Source organism: Balaenoptera ricei, chromosome 3 (genome assembly GCF_028023285.1).
Source record: "Balaenoptera ricei isolate mBalRic1 chromosome 3, mBalRic1.hap2, whole genome shotgun sequence".
Classification (NCBI taxonomy): Eukaryota; Metazoa; Chordata; class Mammalia; order Artiodactyla; family Balaenopteridae; genus Balaenoptera; species Balaenoptera ricei.
Window position 1 is genome coordinate 165,717,555 of NC_082641.1, and position 22,096 is coordinate 165,739,650.

Sequence of the window (22,096 nt, forward strand, 5' to 3'; positions counted from 1 at the left end):
CGTGGAACCAAGACAGATATTAATAACTTGTTTTTTAAGCCAGTAAATTTTGGGGAGAGTTGTTACACAGTAGTGGATAATGTGGACCATGAACAACGAAATGGAGTTACTTATGTCAAAGGGATCTAAAATGGAGCCAGGAGGCCATTAAGGAAGTAGAACTTACACACATCCACCCCCAGATGCAATATAAACTTTTGACACAGCCATCCTGAGACCATCTGGAACTTTTTTTTTTAATGGAACTTGTTTTCTTTTCTCCCTAGAGACCACAGCTTAGCAACCAATCTGCTGTTCCCAAGTGACTGAATGCCACCAATCGTAGTTCTGTAAAAATAACGTGTATATAATGCTACTGGGATGTTTTTGTCTGTTGCTTTTATAAACCCTAGCCATTTTTTATTTCCCTCGGAACATATTTGAGTTGCTGCTAGAATCTGTGCCTCTCGAGTTGCAATTCTTAGGACCTCAAACAAACTCTTTTTTCTTATTTGCAGTCTTCTGCATTGGGGGTTGACAATAACTAAAATACCATCTCATCCAATCACTTGCTGTTTTTTATGATCTTCACCACATGTACATACCACTTAGTATAAACTTAATTTTGCAAAAAATGATATACCACATGGTAGTTTCCTATGACTTTAGAATTCAGCATGTTTTACAATTCATCAAAGTTTTGTATATAGCTTTGGTTCATCAATTTTCATTGCTGTTTACTGTGTTAATACTCTAAAATGTATCCATTCTCCTACTAATGGACATTCAGACTACTTCCAAATATTTGCTATTATGATCAGTATAAATGTCTTTACATATAATTCTTGGTGCTCATCTGCAAACATTTATCTAGCATGTATAGGTGCCTGTGTATTACAACAAGCAGGTGTTCAACTTTGCAAGATGTCATGACCTGTATCAATTTATACTCCCACTAGTAGAGTATGAATGCCAGTTATTCCACATACATTCCAAAACTCAGTATTGTCATACATCTTATATTTGCTCATGTGTACTTTAAGATCATGCCTGTGGTCCTAATTTACATTTTTAAACTAATGAAGTTAAGCATCTTTTCATGTTTTTGGAAATTTGTATTTCCTCTTCTGTGAAATATGTAGTCATGTATTCAGATCACTTTTTTCTATTAAGTTTTTCTTTTTAATTGATCCATACAAATTATTCAAAATTTCCAGAAAACATATTGGGCATGCTGTGGAAAGATTTCCTTCCGTTTTGTGTCTTGATTTTTCCTTTTTGGTATATTTTGATAAGCATAAGTTCCTTATTTCAATGTGAGCAAATAATATAAACATTTTATATAGCTTATTTGTATCCTATTTAAAAAATTCTTCCCTATCTTGTGGTCATAAAGTTATTCCTTACATATTTTTCCAAAATCATATAACTCTTGATATGGTGAGGGTAGGCATCCATTTTTTTTTCTATGTGCATGAACCATTTCTTCTTCTTAGAACCATTATTGGGTAGTTCATTCTTTCCCCATACTCATCATGTCATGAATACTTCTAACCTTTTATCATTTTTTTCAGCAGGTTTTTTGGTAAATACCTTTTTATCCGGTTAGAAAGTTCCTTTCTACTGCTGCTTGGCTAAAAGTTTTTATCATGAGTAGGTACTGAGTATTTTGGGTTTTTTCCTACATGTATTGAGATGAACATATGGACTTCTGTTAATATTAAGGTAGTGCACAGCATCTGTAAGTTTCCTAATGTTAAAATAACCCATGCATTCCCATGAAAAATCTGTATTTATCATGTGTTAACTATGTTTAGGTACTTTGGTTTACATTTGCTAATGCTTTGTTTAGGATTTTTACATTTCTGCTGATAGATGATATTGGCCTGCAATTTTTCTGTCTTGTATTTTCCTTGTCTGATTTTGGTGCTGGGTTATATTAGAATCGTCATGCTTATAGATTATCTCCTCTGAAAGATCCTGCAAAAGACTTAATCTGTTACAGTCAAGTTTGATAGACCTCGCCTTAAAAATAACTAGGCTTAATATTTTGTGTGATTTTATTTAGATTTAATTTTTTGATGATTTTAGGACTATTGATACTTAGGGAATGCTGTGGTCTGAATGTTTGTGTCCCCTCAAAATTTATGTTGAAATTCAACCCCAAAGGTGATGATGGTATTAGGAAGTGGGTCATTGGGTGATGATGATCATGAGGGTACCTCCCTCATGAATAGATCAATGACCTTATAAAAGAGGCCCCTGACAGCTCCCTCACCATGTGAGCACACAGTGAGAAGTCACCAGAAATGAACCAGGAAGAGGGTTAACGACAATACAGCCATGCTGGTGCCTTGATCTTGGACTTCCCAGCCATAATCACAAGAAATAAATTTCTGTTGTTTATAAGCTACCCAGTCTCTGGTATTTTGGTATAGCACTCCAAACTAAGATAGGGAAGTTATGTGTTTCCTAGGAATTTTCCTTAGGTAATTAGAGAATTTAAAAGAATGGTTGTTGGGAAAGAGACATTGCGGGTAGAGTACTAAATGACCCAGAAGAGTTTGTTCCTCACAAGTCTGAAACAGTGAGACTGATCAGTCCCAGGAGGCAAAGCTGAATTCACCGATTTTTGCTTTGCTTAATCTCCACTCGAAATAATAACATTTTGGAATTTTTGTTTTGTTTTGTTTTAGCACCTTGGCAAATAGAAAAAAACTAACAGTTTTTAAAATGAAATGAGTATTCCTGTCCTTAACTGCTTGTCTACTCCTGATAAAATTGGCAAAACTGGATGTTAACCTCTTAACTTCTGTGAAGCTCAACAATTTTAGTATGACTTGTTTTTAGCTTGCTCAAATTATTGTTCACATTTTAGAAATGCTTTACTGGGATAAATAACTTGTTAAGGGACATAGCCCATTTTTTGGAGGAAAAAGCATCTGAACTTAGAGCCTGAATTTTTGTCTAGTGGCCCTGAGACTGTGGGAGGGAGAGAGGATCATCTGATGGAGGTGAAGGTAGAATGTAAGAGTGAAAGTTATCCTGTTCACTTGACCTCCTAGGAGGACAACCCAAGTTCCATGTTGTTCCTGGGCCTTACTCGTGGCTGGTAACCAGAGTACTCAAGGAAGCAGGCACAACCTGGGGGCCAAGAGTCATACTCCCTATGGCTACATTGCAAGATGATTTTTAACAACATTTATCAGTAAATTAACTTGCAAAAGCAGTAGTTATCTAAACAACCTCTAATTCTCAACTTAATACAGCAAAGGTAATCACCTTATGAGAAAAACAAGTGAAATACCATGCCTTGTGTGATTTGAAATCATGTGACTTTAGATCTGATTCAGAGTTTGGAATAGTTGGGGAGAAAACTCACAGGACTTGCACCTGTAGTTTACAGAGTGATTCTATTTTCAGGTGAATGGCTTAGGAAGCAGGGGAGAAATAACTCAAAAGTTTTAACAACCACCAAGTACAGAAGTTGCTTTTAAACTCTTACAAAAACAAATTTTAGTGACAGTGAGGTAGCTCCAGGTCACCTGCTTACATTTCCTTTCCAACACATTCTTCTTAGTACAACTGGCTTGAGTAACACTCAATTGCAGTTTCAAAAAAATAGAATCCTAGATTAATCTGAAGTTTGGATTTTATGGCTGCACTTTTCCATAAATCAATATGCTTCCCAGTGATGCCTGTGAAAGCTGGTGGCTGTTTTCATACATCACTAGAAAGAAAATAAAATACTAACCCTTTGATCTGACAAATTTTCTATTTTATAGTCAGTAATAACTTAAGAATATATGAAAAAAACTTCTTATAGAAGCTTTCCTAATATTCCTAAGGTTATCTTGCATCATAAAGTCTCTGATGTTTGATGAGGTCTAAATTCTGAAGTTTAATGCACAATTAACTAATCTTCATGATTTTCTCCCCAAGATGAATTCTTTGATATTTCATGTGGAATTAACTTCAGTTGGAAGGTTTTTCCCCCATGCATTTAACTTATAGTTTTTCTCCAGTATGAGTCCTCTGATGATTTGTAAGGGATGAGCTCTGACTGAAAGCTTTCCCACATTCTTTACATTTATAAGGCTTTTCTCCTGTATGAATTCTCATATGTGTCATAAGGGATGAACTCTGTCTAAAGGCTTTCCCACATACTTTACAGTTATATGGTTTCTCTCCAGTATGAATTCTCTGGTGCTGAATGAGAGCTGAGCTTTGGTTGAAGGCTTTTTCACAGTCATTACATTTATAAGGTTTCTCTCCAGTATGAATTTTTCGATGAGTATTAACTGCTGAGTGGGAACTGAAGGCTTTTCCACATTCCTTACAGTTATATGGTTTCTCTCCAGTATGGATTCTGTTGTGTATATTAAGCCGTGAAATCCAGGAGAAAGCTTTCCCACATTCATTACATTTGTAAGGTTTTTCTCCAGTATGAATTCTTTGATGTTGTATAAGAGCTGAGCTTTGGCTGAAGGCTTTCCCACATTCTTTACAGGCATAAGGTTTCTCACCAGTGTGAATTCTCTGATGTATAATAAGAGCTGAGTGGTAACTAAATACTTTTCCACACTCATTACAATTAAAGGGTTTCTCTCCAGTATGAATTCTATGGTGTCTACTTAGCCGCGATATTGAAGTAAAGGCTTTCCCACACTGACTACATTCATACGGTTTCTCTCCAGTATGAATTCTATGATGCTGAATAAGAGATGAGCACTGGCTAAAGGCTCTCCCACATTCATTACACTTATAGGGCTTTTCTCCAGTATGAATTCGCTGGTGATTATTAAGGGATGAACTACCTTTAAATGTTTTTCCACATTCATTACATTTATAGGGTCTCTCTCCAGTATGCATTCTCTGATGTCCAATGAGAGATGTAGTGAAACTGAAGGCTTTTCCACATTCACTACATATATAAGGCTTCTCTCCAGTATGAACTCTCAGGTGCTGAGTTAGAGATGAGCTTTGGCTAAAAGCTTTCCTACATTCCTTACATTTATAGAGCTTCTCTCCAGTATGGATTCTCTGATGTTTACTCAGAGAAGAACTGTGGAGGAAGATTTTCCCGCAGATACTACACTTGTAACACTTACGCACTGTGTTGATTCCCAGCTGTTTAAATAGAACTGAATACTGCTGTGAACAGGGTTTCCTTCCTCTGGAAACAATTCTGGGTTTTCTAATAAGTGATAATTTTAGATCAAAATTTTTCCCAAGGTCAATACCTGTAAAGTTCTTCTCCTTCATACAGGTTTTCTTGATGGTAACTAAGACTTCCCTCAAAGGTCTGTTCTTTTTGCCTTGCTGATTCTCTAGTTTTTCCTCATTTATGTAGATTTCTCCCAACTTGAAGTCAAAAGGACCATCACCTATGAGTTGATTCATTACTTCCTGATTTTCTTCTTCAGAAACTGTGGTTTCAAACAAGCTCTCCCATCCTAAAATAAATGAAACATGTAAGTCTCTCGTGCACTGAGAATAAAGAAAAATGACATCAACATATACAAGGATGGCTAACAAATGTATCCTGGGAGTCCTTAGAAAAGGATGAAAAAAGAAGAGCAAGAGAAAGAAGCAGGATGGAAGATGTGCCTGGGTGGGAAAGGGTCTTAAGAAACCTATGTGTGGGCAAGCTAAGGAACTGAGAGGGCAGCTCTTCCAGTAGAGCCAGGCCTGATCTAGTAACAAAGCAGAGGTCAGCACGGTATACAGCATTTCTGTGTACAGCAGGTTGTACTGTTATTCAGCTTCATCTCCCAGGTCAGCCACCAGTGTACTCAAGCCAAATCCAAGAGAAAACTGCAGAGGGGCTACAAACAAAAAGTGGAAGAAGCACTGCCCTTAAAAGGCTCTTTGAAACACCAGACCTCAGCTACTGAACTTCTGGGACTCATTTGAGTGCTGTGCATAATGTTGTAATGAACTTCACTGACTCAATCAGACAGTATCTACTGAGTATCCACTATGTATTACCATGCAAAGGTCAAGACTCAGGGTTAACGGGGAACATGCCAGATAACAGTCCAATTTTCACAAGGTTTACATTCTAGTAGCCAACACTGACAATAACCAAGTAACCAAATAAAGTATTGGGAGTAATGAGAACTGTAAGAAAATAAACAAAAACAAGGCAATGTGTAGTATGAGTGAACAACCTGATATTTTAAACTGGGTGATGAGGAAATAAAATTAAGCATGAGATCTAAATAACACACAAGAGCTGGCCATGAAAAAATGTGGGTATAAAGATGATTCCACCCAGAAAGAAGAGCCATTACAAAGGCACTAAGGCAGGAGTAAGCTTCGTGTGTTTGCAGATAAAGAACCAGTGTGGCCTAGGCAAGAAGGAACTGGGGGAGAGTGCTACAAGGGGAGGAAATGAGGTGGGCAGGGGCCACATCATGTGGCATCTTGTAAGATATAGGAATGTGTTTGGAATTTCTTCTAAGGATCACTGGGGGATGGTTGTGTGACAAATGGAGTGTAATTGGGGGCAGAGGAAAACAGAACAAAGGCAGGTATAGAGCAGCCAATTAGGAGGCTGCCGCAGTCTTCCTGGAGGAAGGTGATGGCAGTCTGCACTGGCACGGTCGTAGAATCAGGCACACTGGCATATTTTAAAGGCAGAGATGACAGGTATGTTCACCTATGAATAGGGGGTACAGAATAAGTGAGAAGACTCAAGAATGAGGACACCTAGCTTTTGGCTTGGGGAACCCAATGGAGATGGGTGCCATATAGGAAATACTGGGAGAAGACTACATTTTTGAAAATGATTTTCTGTCTACCTTTTTGATCACTTAGGATACAGTGCAAGAAATGGGATCACTGATTCAAATGAAATGAATGTACCTTATGGAAGAGCTTTCATTTTCTTAACTAAAAAGGAAATATATAATCATTGTAAGAAAAATTAAGAAAATACAGAAAACTAAAAATGAAAATACAGTTCACCAATAAACACATCATACAAAATAATCACTGCTATATGTGGAATTCAGCTCACCAAAATTTTTCTGTATATAAAGAAAACATTTTTACTTAAAAAATTAAAGTGGTTAAAACTTCCCCCTCCCCCACTTCACTTAAAAAAAAAATCATGAACTCTCTCCATGTCCATAAATGTAGGCTGACATCATCATTTTGATGGCTGCATAATATTCCAGTACATGAATATATCATATTTAATAAATCCCCTCTGGAGTCATTTAGCTTTAGTTACTCCTAGTAATGCCTCATGTTATAACAAACATTCTTTTACACTATCTTTGCAACTTTGCACAATTATGGAATTATTTTCTTAAGATAAATTTCTAAGCCTGGGATTGATTTTAATAAAGCCAGAAAGACTTCCAATCAAAATCCCACTAAAGATACTGCTTATTGCTCAGAACAGTAGCAAAACACTGGATGTGTACTTCTTAACCTTTGGTAATATTCCCTATTAAAGAGAAAAATGGTATCTCATTGCTTTAGTTTGAATTTCACTGATGTATAATAAAGTTGAGTAGTTTTTCAATAAATCTTTTTAATCATAATGCTCATGCCTTTGTGCTATAATTATTCAGACCTTCTCCCCCTTATATTTACTTTTGTATTCCATAGCCATGACAGCAATATTAATAGGGAAAAATGGGAAACTAAAATTTCCAAAAGGAAGATCGTTTAATAAAATATGGCTTAACAATACACTAGAGTTCTTTCAATGAAGTAGACCTCTATTCAATGATGGCTAAATAACTGAATGACATTCATAATTAAAAACAGACTCAAGAACAATATGTATAATCAATCTGTTTCTCTGCGTGCTTGTGTCTTTCTCTCTCATGTACAAACACACTCAAACAAATATTCACAGTTTGAAAAGATAAATAGTAAAATATTAACAATGGCTCAGCACAGTTGGTAAAATGTCAAGTGAATCTCCTTTTTTTGCTCCTCTTTTTTTTACAATACCATGCACACCTTAAACAAATTTAAAATAATTAATTTTTTTTAATGCTTGCAAAAGAAGAACACAGTCAATTTGAAACTAATGATTCCTTTGCCAACTAGAAAGCTCACAGCCAAATTTGAAACTCATCCTTGGCTACCATCCTGGTTCTTACAACAGATACATTTATTTTCTACAGTTCTGATTGAATTTTTATTTTATTATATTGTTATTCTTATAGTCAGGCTTCTCCAATTGTCCATGGAATATGGCAGAATATATTTTAGTATGTGGTAGAAAAAAGATCCCTGAACTGAAAAAAGACTTGGGTCTTCAAAGCAAAGGGCCCCGTGAATGCCGAATAATATTAAGAACAAAAACAAAAAAGCCAAACCTCCTTGATATAACTTAATGAAATTTCTGAATTCCAAAGACAAAGAGAATATCTTATAATATTCTAGACAGAAGACAAAAAAGGGGGAAAAGGTTTTCTATACAGGAAATAGAGGGGAAAAAAACTCCAGAGGACTTTTAATCAACAATACTCAGTGCCCCAACACAGTGGAGCAAAGTCTGAACAATTCTTGGGAATAAAAACTGATGCTAGAATTCTAGATCCCAAACATAATTCCCACAGGAGAGGTAAAAGAATTGGTATTAGACAGCACAAATACAGCACACATGAACCTTTCTGAAAACATTACTCAGTAAATATTCTAGTCAAACCAAAGCAAAAAATCTGAAGACAGAGTTCATGAATAGAAACACAAGACTGAACTGACATAGAAAGGCTATCTCTTGCTATCAAGAGAAATAAATTCTGGACAAGCAGCAAAACTCAAAAAGCAAGCCATCCTCTGGTGTCAGAAACAAAGACAAAATTCAAAGTAGAACAGAAAGCAAGAGCTTATGATTCAGCAACCCACAGGGATTTTAGAGACTGAGAGATATGTCTTAGCAGCCAGGGTCTGGAACATAATAGTTTAAAATTTTTCACACAAAAGAATTAGGAAAAAGGTATGTTGAACATCTGCAAACCTTCTGCCCGAATTCAGTAATTGTTACCATTTTGCTAACCTTGCTTTCTCTCTCTTGCATAGTACATAAATATACATGCATCTTTTCTTTGTTTAGTTTTTTCTTTTTTTGTATTTTTTTTAGCTGAAACGTGTAAAAAGTTGCAGATAAGTCAAAGCAAAAACCCAAGATGGGACAATGAGGAATGCATTGTAGTGATAAAAGGTTTGTTCAGACCATAAAAAGAAAATAATTTAAGAAAATAATCAATCCAGTAAAAGCAAGAAAAAAGGGGGAAGATATGAATCACAAACCTTTACACATTACATACTGCATTACATATTCTGCATTCAAATTACAAAGGACATATGACAAAAGTGCAACCCATACTGGAAGAATTCAACTCTCCCTCTGAACCTGTTGTACCAAGTACTCAAAAAGGTCAAGTAAGGATATGCCCTTCCCAGCATTTCTCACCTGGCCTGGCACATCAAGGAGGGCCTTGGTCAATATCTCCTGAGTGCAGCCTCCTCACTGATCAGCAAAGCCCAAGCAGTCAGAAAATGCTATACCCATTTCCCAATTACTGTCACTCACCTAGACATGTGCTTTGAGAAACTCCATTTTCCACCATCCAGGGGTCTTCCCCTTGCTCTAACTGGAGGATAACTTTTGGTTTGGAAAACAGAATCCCTGTTCATGAGCAAGAAAGAGAATGAATCCATGGTGCAGACATGAGTGGCCAGTCTGACACTCAGATCCAGCCCCAGAATCTGGGGCAGAGGGACAGTTGAGAGGAAAGAGATTTGTTCTGAGAAGGGCTTAAAATTGGGCTCCCAGAGGATGGCCAGGAGGTGGTCTCAGGAAGAAAGTTAGGGCTCTGGCTGTGCACTCCTCTAAGCTGGAACCTCCTGTGAGGCCCAGAGGGACAGAGTTCAGGGGGCAGAAGACAGGAAAAGCACAGAGAGGATGCCCATCACCAACTCTACCAAGCCGAGACTTGTCCTGGCGGCCAAGGGCAATAGCAACCGCTACTTTCTGAGTCCACCTGTGGGCTGAACCTGGCCATGCCCTCCAAATGTCCTCCTTGGAGAGGGCACCAAGGTGCTCCCCAGCAGATTCTACATCACAAGGAAAGGTCCTTACCCAGCGAGAACAGAGTGCTGTAGTTCTCCAGCATCACCTCCTGGTACAAGGTTCTCTGCGCAGAGTCCAGATGCAACCACTCATCCCGGCTGAAGAACACAGCCACATCCCTGAATGTCACAGACTCCTGGAACAGAAACCCATTCTTGCTCACCCAGGACCATGCCCTCTGTGGGATGACTGGGCAGCAACACTGTCACCACTCTAGGCGCTGAGCATTTCAGGCTGAATGCTTCCTGACCACCCCTCAGTTACTGATCACATATATATTTGTCACCTACCTACTGTCAGTGACGCACTGTGTTCCCAGAAAAATGAAACACAGCAGCCAAACAAGGTAAAGCACTTGAAATAATTAAATAAAATCAGAATGACGCAAACACTGAACTCTAGACATGGACGTGTACAATCACCTAGACCAAACTCATTTTACAGGTGAGACATGAGAATTGGGTTTTAGAAGGTTTTAGAGCCTCCAGTACACTCACTCAAGGAGGAATAGGTGTGCTTGGATTCTGTCGTCACCGTGGGCCATCTGTGTTCCGGGAGAGAGGACACTGACAGCCACAGTAAGGGAGGCTCGGAGAATGCCCCAGGCATGGCTTTCCCAGGAGCGGGCCCAGCGTGGTGGGCTGCACAATCTTTGAAGAGCCAGGTGAGAAGGCTGCAGTTGGGACTCTCTCTCCCCACCCCATAAGTCTTTGTTCTACCTCTCTCTGATACCAAGCAGGACCCTGTGGGGCCCTCCTGTATACAAAGAGCCTTTCCATGTCCCCCATTTCTTGTTGATAGGAAAAGGGCTTCAGCTTCCTAGACCTTCCTGAACACCAAAGAGCATATTCAAACAGTTGCTAATCAGGGAAGTGAGGGAATGCAAAAACAAAGGAACAGACAAACAAAGGAAACTGTTTCTGTTGTCAAGAAACAACAGTGCAGCCAAAAAGCAGGGTCCTGGTTCCTGCTCAAGGGACATACATAACAATATATCTTTGAGTTCTTCTGCAGGAACTAAGGCCCCCATCCACGTAGAGAATGTTACTTAAGGCTGAGCGCAAGAGTCCTGGAACACTGCCCTGTTACCTCACCACCAACCAATCAGAAGAAAGTCACACACTCTGCAGCCCTCACCCCAAATTTTCCCTAAAAAAACTTATCCCTGAAAACAGTCAGGGAGTTCAAGTTTTTTTTAACACAAGCCATCCGTTCTCCGTGCTTGGCCCTGCAATAAACCTTCTCCACTCCAAACTCTGACGTTTTGGTTAGTTATGCCTCACTGTGCATCAAGGACACGAACTTGCCTTCAGTAACATCTCCCACTTCACTGCATCACAAGTCACCTCTTTTAAAGTAGTGGCCCCTTTCTTTTATTATTAAGAATCTTTTTTTTTTAAAGCAAATTAGGAATAAGCAAAAGAAAAAGGAATGTTAATCTAACTTTCTACCACCAGAAACAAGGTTTATTAACTTCTTGCTGTATGTCCTTTCAGACTTTTACATGATAATATGGCTCTAAATTTAAACAAAAATAAAATGTTACACAGGTAACTTTATCAAGCAGCATTTTTTATTTGCTGCCCAGCATCTTACTGTATAGATCACTTATAGATTATTAGATGGTTTACTTAACTAATCTACTGGTGGGCATTTAGGTAATTAATCTACTGGTGGGCATTTAGGTTGTTTCCATTTTTGTAACCCTAAATATTCTGGATTGAGCATCCCTGCACATCACAAAAAAGCGTGCAAAGCCTATTTCCTTAGGACACATTTCTAGAGGCAGAAATACTTCCACACTTTCTCTTTATCCCCAAAACCCAGAAAGGAGATCACAAGGCCAGGGATGTGCTCTGACTGATAAGGGCAAAAACAAATTAAAACTAAGAGGCTGCTGGAAATAAGTGAGAAGACTCCCACCGCAATCTCCATTTTCTTTCTGAATTTCTTTCTTCGTCCTTACCAAATGTATGTAAATCTTTTTAATAGCTAAATAAACCATCTGTCAGTCTCACAACTCAGGACTGTTTCCTCAAGGACTTGGTAACCATTTCTTTGAATGCGCCAACATTCCCAATTCCTGGGAGGAAATGGGCCTAACTTGTCACCTGACAAATTTCCAAATTGCAAAATTGGGTTATAGCACTTAGCTATGCAAGAGTGAGTTTTCTGTCTTTGCACTCTCTTTAGTGGATTGCCTGTGATGCACATTACATTCTGGCTTAATGTTTATTCAATAATAAAAGTGTTTTCTTTCTCTTCTACCTTTGTGGAAAGGTTTCCTGGGTTGGGAAGACATTATGTTTTTAATTATAGTTCCCCAAGTGAAAGGGCAAAGAAGGGAAAAAATCACTGTGAACCAGATGCTTCCCACCTCAGGGAAGGCTCACTTCCCAAATCTGTCCCCGCAAACCACTGCCCAAATTGCGACTTCTTTTCCTTTCACCATCTGTACAAGCCTAATCCTGCTTGCATGTGCAAAATCGCACAATAGGAGGGAGTATCCCTGACCACACCTGCTGACTCAGAGATCTTCTTTCTAGGATCTTCTTAGAAACTCACCTGGACCCTTACCAGGTATTACTGGAGTAGACTGGTTCTCAATACCTTGAGGATAGAGACCTTCCTCTTCGATTTCCTAGCATTATGGAAAGATCTGACTCCCCCATGTCTCTGCCCTCCCCAAGGCAAAACAGACCTGGATCCCACACAAAGCTCTGGGTGTGGCACTGGCATGGGACCTGTGAGCCCATTCATTTCCTAGTCAACAAGCACCAACTGTTACGTAGAAAATTCACAATGAGACTGGCCCTGCAGCAAGGGAAACACCTTCTTTCTGAAGTTCCTCAACTACCAGGCCTTCTGGTCCCTCAATGGGCTTCATTACCTAGAAAAGCTCAACAATGGATGAAGCACGTTCCCCACCTCTGAACCCAGAAGGCAGTTCAAGAAAGGAGCCTTCACATACCAGAGCCTGGGCTGGCAGCAATCTTGTGGCCATGTCTCCCTCCTGCTGCTCCTCTTGGAGAAGGCACCTGAAACGGAGAAAGAAACTGTGAGATCTCTCCATCCTGCCTGCACTCCCGTCCTCATCATGGTTAGACTAGGTTAAGAAGTCTCCACACACTGAGCACCCTGCCGAAGGAAACCAGAAGGAACCTGGAAGCCCAGGCATTCCTGAGTGGGAGGGGCCCTGTGCTTGACCACCAAAACCAGGAGTGGGCAGTAAGAAGACTGCCAGTCACTGGGCCTGCTACCTTTCAGCCCGTGGTTTATGAATAAAGAAGAATCAAACTAAGGGCTTAGAACCATCTGATATGCATTAACAGTGTAAAGGGCAGTCACACCGGGCTCACAGAAATGTTAAAATCATTGAGAAATGACATAAATATTCCACACACCTGCATTTAGGTACTCTGAGCTATAGTAATTATGATATAATAATTCTTCAAAAATCATTTTAAGAATTGGTGTCCTTTTCAGAAATAGTCAACCAAAAATTAATTGTGTTTTTGGAAATTGTGTTTCCTTTCGAAGAGTTATCAAAGCGCCTTAAACGTAAAAGGAAACATTACCTATCCATCTTCCCTACTCCCACACCCCCAAAAATACAAGACTAAGAAGAAATAGCTTCGTTGGCTAGAAATGAATTTAAAATTTAGAGAAAAGGGAAGTAACTTTGCAAGCGGACAAAATTACTCTGAACAAAAAAGGAAACAGTTAAATTACTTCGGATTCACTCTAGGAGAACAATGTCAAAAAATAAGGTTGGCAAAAACGGATAAACATAAAGTTTAAACTCTAGTGGGGAAAAAAACTACCAACGGAAAAAGCCGAAAACCGCCCCAGGGTTCACGAACCCTGAAACAAGGCACAGCTTGCTGCAATCTCTTTTCGAGGGCCGTTTCTCCAGGAGCCTTGCCCCAGGCATAGGCCCCGCTGTCGGGCGGTGAGACCTCCCCGGGCAACGCCCCCTCCTCGGGCCGCGTTCACCTGCCAAGGCCGCCTAGGCTGGCACGCCCAGAGCTGGGACTCGCGCCGCGGCTGGCCTTCTGTCCTGGCCCCGCCGTAGGAGGCGCACACCCCGGGCCCACTCTCACCGGCAGTCTGTACCTGGGCTCGCCGGGACGGGGACTCGAAGCGGCGGCCCTTACTGCAGGCAAGGGGAACACCTAGCGCAGAGATATTTGTTGTCGCCGCCGCCGCCAAGCCGCCGGACAAAAATGCGCGTGCGCACAGGAGAACCGCAGCGCTAGTCCTTTCGAACTATACTTCCCAGACGTCTGCACTGTACGGCCCTCTACGGGGTCCGAGAAGGGCCAACGGCGGGAAGGTTAGAGAAAGCAGTCTTGCTAGAAGGCAGAGGAAGTTGAAGCCTCTGCTGTAACCACGTGTCCTCTCGTGCACCCTTTTTATTCATAATTATGATGACAATGATAGTAAGAGGGAAAAGTGAATATGTAATAGAAAATGTGGACGACTAGCCGTTTGCTGCTCCTTATTGGTTATTGAGAAAACTGTTAGAATCTATTTAACAAATTTTTGAATTAAAAAAAATTGTCTAAATTTTGTAGCCTATGATAAAAGATATATTTTTTAACTGACACACTGGGTAAAAACAAAAACATAGACCTAGTATTGCCCTTTTCATGACACTCATTACTTCTTTTAAAAGGGTTCCTTTAAATTGTAAAGCTTGTCTTCCAGTATTGACTGTACTTCCCTTCTTTACAACTGCATCCTCATTGTCTGGCACTGTACATACCAAATAATACGTATTCAATAAGTGTTGAATGAATGCTTTTTTAAATATCCACCATTACGGTTTACAAAAGCAGACCTAAAATCAAAGGGCACCTTAAGGTAGAAAATAAAGAGATGAATTAAGATATACCTGGAAAAACAATATGAAAAAGAAATCTGGGATCACAATGTTACAAAGACAAAGATATTTCAAAGTAAAAATAGTTAAGTTGGACAAAATGGGTTGTTATGTATTGATAAAAGATAACAATACACATTACTAACCATTAGGGAAATGCAAATCAAAACCACAATGAGTTATCACTTTACACCCATTAGGATAGCTGCTATCAAAACAAACAAAGACAAAAACAAAATAATACAGAAAACAAGTGTTGGTGAGGACTTGTTGAAATTGAATCCTTGTGAATTGCTGGTGACAATGTAAAATGGTGCAGCTGCTGTGGAAAATAGTATGGCGTGTCGACTTAAAAAAAAATGCACAACGTGCAAGTTGTGAATCAAGTTTTATTTGGGGCGAAATGAGGACTATAGCCTGGGAGACAGCATTTCAGATAGCTCCGAGAAACTGCTCCAAAGAGGTAGTGGGGGAGGTCAGTATATTTGTGATTTTGGTGAAGGGGGAGTACATGCAATCAAGCACATATTTTTTTGCAGAAGGTTTCTGCTAGTCAGGAGGAGCAGTCATCACCATGAAGGTGCTTAGTGCTTTTCTAGATATGAGGAGATGCAAGAATTGGACTCATAAAATTGTCTCCTGAAAATATCTGACTATCTGAAGACCTGTTCTGCCAGTTTTTCCCAGAGCACAGAGTACCTCATTTCTGCTCTCCACCCTGAATTCCTTTCAGGGGGTGTTGAAAGTCAGCAGCTGTAGCAGCACATCTACCTTGTAGAGGTAGATGGCAAGTGCCAATGGCAAGTGCCAATTTGTAGTTGACAGGCGGTTCCTCAAAAAATTAAAAATAGAATTACCATATAATCCAGCAATTTCACTTCTAGGTATATTCCCCAAAGAATTGAAAGCAAGGACTCAAGCAAGTATTTGTACACTAATGTTCACGGCAACATTATTCACAATAGTCAGAAGGTAGAAACAACTGAAGTGTTAATGAATGGATGAATGGATAAACAAAATGTGGTCTATCCATACAATTAAGTATCATTCAGCCATAAAATGAAGGAAAATCCAATACATGCTACAACACGGATGAATCTTGAAGACATGCAAAGTAAAATAAGACACAAAAGGACAAAAATTGTATGATTCCACCTATATGAGGTATCTAGAAGAGTCAGATTCATAGAAGGAAAGTAGAATAGTGGTTACCAACGGTTGAAGGAAGAGGGAAATGAGGATTTATTGTTTAATGGGTACAGAGTTTCATTTTGGGATAATGAAAATTTTCTGGAGGTGACTAGTGGTGATGATTGCACAACAATGTAAATATGCTTAATGCTATTAAGCTATACACTTAAAAATGATTAAAATGGTAAATTTTATGTTATATGTATTTTACCACAATAAAATAATAATATAAAATAAAATAATAATTATGAACCATTATTGGCAAGACAGCATTGAGATTTACAAAGTAAAAACAAGGTGGCAGACTGAATACACATAATTACCTCTTTTTTTCTCTTCATATTCTTTAAAATAACAAAAACACATGTATAATTTGAAAAGTAATAAAAACCATACAACTCTAGAAAAATACCACCAGAACACCAGAAATTGATAATCTTGGAAGGCATGTAGCAGATATGTGCCCTGAGAGCCAAAGGCCATCTAACAGAGCCATATGTCTCCTTGCATGGCCCTGCAATAAACCTTTTTCTGCTCCAAACTCCGACTTTTCCGTTTGTTTGGCACACAAACTTGTGGTGGGTAACAAAAGTATTTACACAGATTATAGTTCCTAGAATAGCTCTGATGGAATTAATTATGACTATAATTCATTACAAAATCAAAGAAATTAAAATTTGTATGGATTACAAGAAAATGAAGTAAGTAAATTCATCAGTAAAACATCTGAGTCAAAATTAGTGTTGAGGCATATTGTGAGGGTAATTAATCATGAGATTAAAAATGAAAATGATTACAAAAGAGAGTGGCAAAGAGAATATGGTAGCAGGTTAGTGTTCTTGATTATTCAGGAGAATGACATAATTTCAGAAATAAGTTTTTAAAATCTTTAAATGTGTATGTTAAATATTCAATAGAACCCACTAGGCAAATCAATATATGAATATCTAACCAGCCACTGTGTAATCTTTTTTTTTTTGGAGGTTCAAATCTTACTTATTTATTTATTTTTATAATTTTTATTGGAGTATAGTTGATTTACAATGTTGTGTTGTTTCAGGTGTACAACAAAGTGAATCAGCTATACACATACATATATCCACTCTTTTTTAGATTCTTTTCCCATATAGGTCATTACAGAGTACTGATTAGGGTTACCTGTGCTATACAATAGGTCTTTATTAGTTATCTATTTTATAAATAGTAGTGTGTATATGTCAATCCCAATCTCCCAATTTATCCATCCTCCCCTTCCCCCCGGTAACCATCAGTTTTGTTTTGTTTTGTTTTGTTTTTGTTTTTAAAAAGAATTGTTTATTTACTGGACCTGGGACACATTAGATACACAACCAATTTTAAATTTACATCTTTTAACTCAATTTTGAAGTGTTTTCACACACACACACACACAAATTGGCATGCAACAGTTGTCCTAAGGTAAAACACAGTCACCTCAAACTGTTGCAAGTATTTTCACCCAAGGTTGAAAAATTGTTTATCCTGAACATGAAAACCCGTAACAAATTTAAATTAATTATATAAAACTCATTACTTGTAGTTTTCCCCTTGTAAAGATCCAAAAAAAATGTACAAGTAACTAATATACATCAGTAACAACATAATCCTGGATCATCCCCACACCAAAACTAGATGCTCCTTTAATTTTAACCCCTCATCAGAGGCCAAGAGAAAGTCATTTTGTTTTATACAAAACAAAATTCACATGTGCCAAAAAAGAAAGACCCAAGAAAAACAAAAACAAACACCCTAGTACTGACAGTAATGTTCAGTACGCTAAATAAACAGTGGCCAAAATGCCACTGACCAAAAATAAAATAGTGGCTGTATATCACTGCAAAGAAATCCAAGAGGCTTTTAACCCTTTGGCATCAGAAATCCAGATTTTTCCAATTATGTGAACGCATACCTCCTCCGTGCTAAGAGTAGAGAAAGTGGATGTGCCTCACAGAAAGAAAAAGAACTACCGTTCACTGCAACACCCAGAGAACTGGGTTTAATAGGGACCTCTTACAAGGATAGGCAGAAACCCAAAACTGGTTATTAGCTGCTTGTGTCAGCAATTTTAAGTGGAGGTGATTGAGTTCTAAGGTTCAAAGTAAAACTTTAAAGGGGAAAAAGGTTGTTGGTTTAAGTCTTATCTTTAACGCAAAAACAAGATAGACAAAGTATAAGAGTACCAACCTGGTAGCATACTCTAGTCACAGACCTCTGCCATTAGGCTGGATAGAAAATGTCAAGATTCAGATTGTTGTTTCTGATAAAGACTCAACAAAATGAATCTTTAATGACTTGAACTGCAGGATAAGGGATCCCAAGAATGCAGTCATTTTTAGTAAAGTACTATCAGTAAAGTACAATCCTGAACAAACTGCATTTGATTATAAAAACAAAGGAAAGAAGATATAATAAGGACTATGCACCTATATTCCACTTACAGTGCTTGAGTTCTGGAAGGACCTGTATAATAGAGGAAGAATTCAAATATGAAATCATGCTAATCACATGTCAAATTTCACTATAACTTTCCTAAAAAATGTTTCTCCCCAATTTCTATTAATCACAAAGAAACATAAGCTGTGAATGTACAGTTTAGAAAATAAAAACACAGAAACTAATGACATTATTACGACCAAGATGTTTGGTAAACAGTGAATTATGAGTTTGGGATCATCAGGAAAAGCCTTTTTAAACAACCCTCCTGACTTCAAAAAAATCTCGTCAGGAGTGGAAGGACTTGCTCTCACTCCCTCTTGTGAGAGCACCAGAATCACAACTGGCTGCTGGACGATCATCGACAGGCGGACACTGGAGCTCACCAGGGAAGATGCCCCACATCCAAAGACAGAGGAGAGGCCGCAGTGGGATGGTGGGAGGAGTGCAATCACAGTAGGGTCGAGTCTCATAACTGCTGGGTGGGTGACTCACAGACTGGAGAACACCTGTACCACAGAAGTCCACCCACTGGAGTGAAGGTCCTGAGTGCCACATCAGGCTTCCCAACCTGGGGGTCCAGCAATGGGAGGAGGAATTCCTAGAGAATCAGACTTTGAAGGCTGCTGGGATTTGATTGCAGGACTTCGACGGGACTGGGGGAGGCAGGGACTCCACAACGCTATGAGACTAGAAATGAATTACAGGGAAAAAAAAATAAAAAAACACCAACACATGGAGGCTAAACTATACGTTACTAAATGACCAAGAGATCACTGAAGAAATCAAAGAGGAAATCAAAAAATACCTAGAGACAAATGACAATGAAAACACAATGATCCAAAACCTATAGGATGCAGCAAAAGCAGTTCTAAGAAGGAAGTTTATAGCTATACAAGCCTACCTCAAGAAACAAGAAAAATCGCAAATAAACAATCTAACCTTACACCTAAAGGAAGTAGAGAAAGAGGAACAAACAAAACCCAAAGTTAGTAGAAGGAAAGAAATCATAAAGATCTGAGCAGAAATAAATGAAATAGAAACAAAGAAAACAATAGCAAAGATCAATAAAACTAAAAGCTGGTTCATTGAGAAGATAAACAAAATTGATAAACCATTAGCCAGACTCATCAACAAAAAGAGGGAGAGGACTCAAATCAATAAAATTAGAAATGAAAAAGGAGAAGTTACAACAGACACCGCAGAAATACAAAGCATCCTAAGAGACTACTACAAGCAACTCTATGCCAATAAAATGGACAACCTGGAAGAAATGGACAAATTCTTAGAAAGGTATAACCTTCCCAGACTGAACCAGGAAGAAATAGAAGATATAAACAGACCAATCACAAGTAATGAAATTGAAACTGTGATTAAAAATCTTCCAAAAAACGAAAGTCCAGGACCAGATGGCCTCACAGGTGAATTCTATCAAACATTTAGAGAAGAGCTAACACCCATTCTTCTCAAACTCTTCCAAAAAATTGCAGAGGAAGGAACACTCCCAAACTCATTCTATGAGGCCACAATCACCCTGATACCAAAACCAGACAAAGATACTACAAGAAAAGAAAATTACAGACCAATAACACTGATGAATATAGATGCAAAAATCCTCAACAAAATACTAGCAAACAGAATCCAACAACACATTAAAAGGATCATACACCATGGTCAAGTGGGATTTATCCCAGGAATGCAAGGATTCTTCAATATATGCAAATCAATCAATGTGATACACCATATTAATAAATAGAAGAAGAAAAACCATATGATCATCTCAATAGATTCAGGAAAAGCTTTTGACCAAAGTCAACACCCATTTATGATAAAAACTCTCCAGAAAGTGGGCAGAGAGGGAACCTACCTCAACATAATAAAGGCCATATACGACAAACCCACAGCAAACATCATTCTCAGTGGTGAAAAACTGAAAGCATTTCCTCTAAGATCAGGAACAAGACAAGGATGTCCACTCTCACCACTATTATTCCACATAGTTTTGGAAGTCCTAGCCATGGCAGTCAGAGAAGAAAAAGAAATAAAAGGAATACAAATTGGAAAAGAAGAACTAAAACTGTCACTGTTTGCAAATGACATGATACTATACATAGAGAATCCTAAAGATGCCATCAGAAATACAAATTGGAAAAGAAGAACTAAAACTGTCACTGTTTGCAGATGACATGATGCTATACCTAGAGAATCCTAAAGATGCCACCAGAAAACTACTAGAGCTATTCAATGAATTTGGTAAAGTTGCAGGATACAAAATTAATGCACAGAAATCTCTTGCATTCCTATACACTAATGATGAACAATCTGAAAGAGAAATTAAGGAAACACTCCCATTTACCATTGCAACAAAAAGAATAAAATACCTAGGAATAAACCTACCTAGGGAGACAAAAGACCTGTATGCAGAAAACTATAAGACACTGATGAAAGAAATTAAAGATGATACCAACAGATGGAGAGATATACCACATTCTTGGATTGGAAGAATCAATATTGTGAAAATGAGAATACTACCCAAAGTAATCTACAGATTCAATGCAATCCATATCAAAATACCAATGGCATTTTTTACAGAACTAGAACAAAAAATCTTAAAATTTGTTTGGAGACACAAAAGACCCCGAATAGCCAAAGCAGTCTTGAGGGAAATAAACGGAGCTGGAGGAATCAGACTCCCTGACTTCAGACTATGCTACAAAGCTACAGTAATCAAGAGAATATGGTACTGGCACAAAAACAGAAACATAGATCAATGGAAAAGGATAGAAACCCCAGAGGTAAACCCACGCACCTATGGTCAACTAATCTATGACAAAGGAGGCAAGGATAGACAATGGAGAAAAGACAGTCTCTTCAATAAGTAGTGCTGGGAAAACTGGACAGCTACATGTAAAAGAATGAAATTAGAACACTCCCCAACACCATACACAAAAATAAACTCAAAATGGATTAGAGACCTAAATGTAAGACCGGACACTATACAACTTTTAGAGGAAAACATAGGAAGAACACTCTTTGACATAAATCACAGCAAGATCTTTTTTGATCCACTTCCTAGAGTAATGGAAATAAAAACAAAAATAAACAAATGGGACCTAATGAAACTTCAAAGTTTTTGCACAGCAAAGGAAACCATAAACAAGACGAAAAGACAACTCTCAGAATGGGAGAAAATATTTGCAAAAGAATCAACAGACAAAGGATTAATCTTCAAAATATATAAACAGCTCATGCAGCTCAATATTAAGAAAACAAAAAACCCAATCCAAAAACGTGCAGAAGACCTAAATAGACATTTCTCCAAAGAAGACATACAGATGGCCAAGAAACACATGAAAACCTGCTCAACATCACTAATTATTAGAGAAATGCAAATCAAAACTACAATGAGGTATCACCTCACCCCAGTTAGAATGGGCATCATCAGATACCCTACAAACAACAAATGTTGGAGAGGGTGTGGAGAA

The 22,096-nt window shown here is 38.4% G+C and overlaps 1 protein-coding gene across 1 annotated transcript in view; it reads right to left on the bottom strand.

Moving 5' to 3' along the window:
* ZNF879 (zinc finger protein 879) overlaps positions 1 to 14,296 on the bottom strand; it is a 51,262-nt gene extending 36,966 nt beyond the window's left edge. The window contains 5 exon segments of the mRNA XM_059917930.1: positions 3,979 to 5,435; positions 9,545 to 9,640; positions 10,094 to 10,220; positions 13,056 to 13,122; positions 14,201 to 14,296. Coding sequence (XP_059773913.1) covers positions 3,979 to 5,435; positions 9,545 to 9,640; positions 10,094 to 10,220; positions 13,056 to 13,088 — 1,713 coding nt within the window. The 5' untranslated portion in view covers positions 13,089 to 13,122; positions 14,201 to 14,296.
* Positions 14,297 to 22,096: the final 7,800 nt, after the last annotated feature.